Source organism: Centroberyx affinis, unplaced genomic scaffold, assembly GCF_046629955.1.
Source record: "Centroberyx affinis isolate AG114_WGS23_722 - 3 ecotype Tasmania unplaced genomic scaffold, CSIRO-AGI_Caff_v1 ptg002115l_1, whole genome shotgun sequence".
NCBI classification, from domain to species: domain Eukaryota; kingdom Metazoa; phylum Chordata; class Actinopteri; order Beryciformes; family Berycidae; genus Centroberyx; species Centroberyx affinis.
In genome coordinates this window covers 138,702-141,536 of record NW_027280437.1, presented here as the reverse complement: position 1 = coordinate 141,536, position 2,835 = coordinate 138,702, and the positions used below count along the sequence as shown (strand labels likewise).

The following is a 2,835-nucleotide window of genomic DNA, read 5'->3' as shown; positions in this document are numbered from 1 at the left end:
TCACACCAGCAGAGTGATGATCACTGCATCATCCTGGCCTTGCCACAGCATCTCCCCTTCGAACGCCACCTTCCCGTGCTTCCTGGCTCTCATCAGAATCCCCACCACCTTATCCGAGATCCGCACATATCTGTCAAACAGCTCTCCAAATGTGATGCGGGTCTTTCCGTCCCGGTCCGGATCAGCCATAGTCCTGATCACGTAACACATGTCGTCTATCTCGCGGTGGATGTGCTGCTCGGCGCGCTTGGCCCTCTCCGCTGTTTTGGTGCCCTCCTTGGGGCGTCCGTACCCCTCCTGGCCCTTTTGGAGGCGGAGGGACATGGAGTACTCGTAGTCAAAGTCTTCACTGAAGGGGTTCAGCTTCTGGTTGACGGTGTGCTCCGAGGCCCAGTTCTGCCAGCGGCTCTTGAGGTTGCCCACGGCACTGTATTTCTTGGAGAGGGCATTGATCTTGTTGGCATCATCAGCCTCTTTTTTGTATCTGGGGGGTGAGATGTCACATGAACATTACAAATAAATTAAAGATATAATACCTTCTTTTTTTTACCCTGAAAGGGGCTGGTGAGACAAGCAGTTCCAAAAATGTTGCTTCTTCTTCTGGTGTTAGTATAGGTGAGATCATGTATGATTACTTGCCTATAGAAATTTGCTGTGATGAATACATGTTTTAGAATTGAAGTACTTTAGATGAATGTGCTTTGCAGTCTTTCCAGATGGAGCCACACTTTGATGCACAACTGTTGCATCACTGTTGCTCATCACTATTTCACAACAAGTGCATTGTGTGTATATGTGTGTATATGTGTGGGTGTGTGTGTATGTGTATGTGTATGGAAGTTAGTGGATTACATGTAGTCTCTGTTTTTCAAATCAGACTCTACATTTCCTACTGTGTTGGTTCAGAAACAAAAAAAAAGCCTCTCCAAAAGCTAAGTAATTAGTGGATCAAAGGGACAATTATAAAACACATTGCACAGGTCAGAATATACTCACATTGGGACAGAGGGTCTTTTTATCATCACTCCTGACTCAGAGTCTCCTTCAGATGAGTCTTTGTGCTCTGCTTCTTTCAAAGAGCTTGTCCAGTGTGTGTGTCCACCCTCTGTCTCTAGACTCTCCTTCTCCGCCTCTCGGTACCCACTGTCCACTCTGTCAACACCACAGGTGCGTCCCTCCCCTGGTCCTCCTCCCTCTGGTGCAGGTTTTCTCTCTTTTTCCACCTCCTTCCAGCTTTTGGTTAGTGATGACACCATGTTGGAGCACTTTCTGCGGCGCGTGGGCGAGCTTCGCTTGCTCAGCATCCGGTCAATGTCCTCGCCTGCTGGCAGAGCCTCCTTGGTGATCCTCTCTGTCAGGAACCCAATGCCAGCACTTTTCTCCTGAGCCCCGCTGGTCACAGTCTTCGCCACCTGCTTGGTCTTGATACGAGACTCAGCCAGCGGCAGAGCTGAGGTCTCAACCTTAACTGCTGTCTGAGATGCAGCCTGGGGAGTTGATGTCTTTCGAGTCTCTCCAGAACCGGTTATGTGATTCTGAGAGGCTTCTGTTGGCTGAGGCTGAATGGGAAGCGCCTTCTTTGCTTGCAGTGTGGTTTTGGAGACCCATGGCTTATTGGGTTCCTCTGTTGGTCCCCCCATCCAAGACGGCGACCAGCCACTGGGTTCACTGGCCTGCTTGTCCTCATTCTCCGTCACCCACTGCTGCCAGCTCCGTGCCAGGCCGCACACCATGCTGATGGTGCGGAGCTTCTTGATGTTCTTGTTGGTGGAGGGTTTTCTCTGGGTGGCTTGGTTAGTCTGCGTCTGCGACATAATGTGTCAATTTAGGCACAAATCCTCTTGAGTAATCCTCCTTAATGGCTGTCAGCTTCGTTACAACGAACTCATGAACTTCCTCTCCCCTTCACTCTTCTTTTCATGCAACTGTTTTACTCCCTCTGTATCTTGCCTGTTGCCTACTGCCCTCGCTCTTGCAGCTCTAAAATGGGGAGAGCAAACCCTAACATGACGGTGGAAAGTATTTGAGTCATCCCAGGCTACCGTCCTGATCGTCTTTCCCTGACACTTGTCAGCCCTTAGGGCTCATGTTTCATCACAGATCGTGGAGCTATATCTAGAGGTAAACAGGGCAATAGAGCAGAGAGGGCGCTAAGCTTGGTCAGGACCGGGGCAGACAAGTGCACAGATACATGCAAAGACTAATCTGTCTGTCCAGATTATCTAAATGTGTCATTGTAGTGGAGTGCCTCAGTGTGTATTTGATTGCTTCCATTGCAGTGTTCATTCATGTTCTTTTGTGTTGCATTTGAAAAAACAAAAATATCTGCATTTGCATTTTAGACATTTAAGGGACATGAAATATATCTTGAAGAGAAATACTTCACTTATTACATTCTGTACATATGTATATATTTATTATAGACGTTCAAGACTAAAACCCTGGCAATACATGACACATAGACATTACACTAGCTCTTGGTCATTGAGGGAAGTTCATCTGACACAAAGCCACTGCAGCTGTGTTTCTAGAAATGATCATAAAACCCGACCAACCCAGACGACCTTGTACACCAGTCGCTAATTAAATGATCTTGTGCCCATGTCTCCTACTTAGCGCTGTCATTGCAGTTGTCTGGTCTGACTGTAGCATTTATGACAGCAATGTATGCCAGGGAGAGGGGAGGCACTGAATGAAATGAACAGTATTTGCCCACAACTGTTCAGGGCCATGAACTAGAATGAAGAGATGCAGAAAAAAGCCGAAATAAGACCAGACCAGGTATCATTCATCTGATACCAGGAGCACCAGTCGGCTACAACTCTCATGACTTAT

General features: G+C 47.6%; 1 protein-coding gene across 1 annotated transcript; it reads right to left on the bottom strand.

The window, feature by feature from the left end:
• On the bottom strand, positions 1-1,814 carry abrab (actin binding Rho activating protein b). Its single transcript, XM_071531716.1, has 2 exons — positions 997-1,814; positions 1-484 (listed from the first exon to the last, which is right to left on the bottom strand). The coding sequence occupies exons 1-2, from the start codon at positions 1,812-1,814 to the stop codon at positions 1-3; spliced, it is 1,302 nt and encodes a 433-aa protein (XP_071387817.1).
• Positions 1,815-2,835: the final 1,021 nt, after the last annotated feature.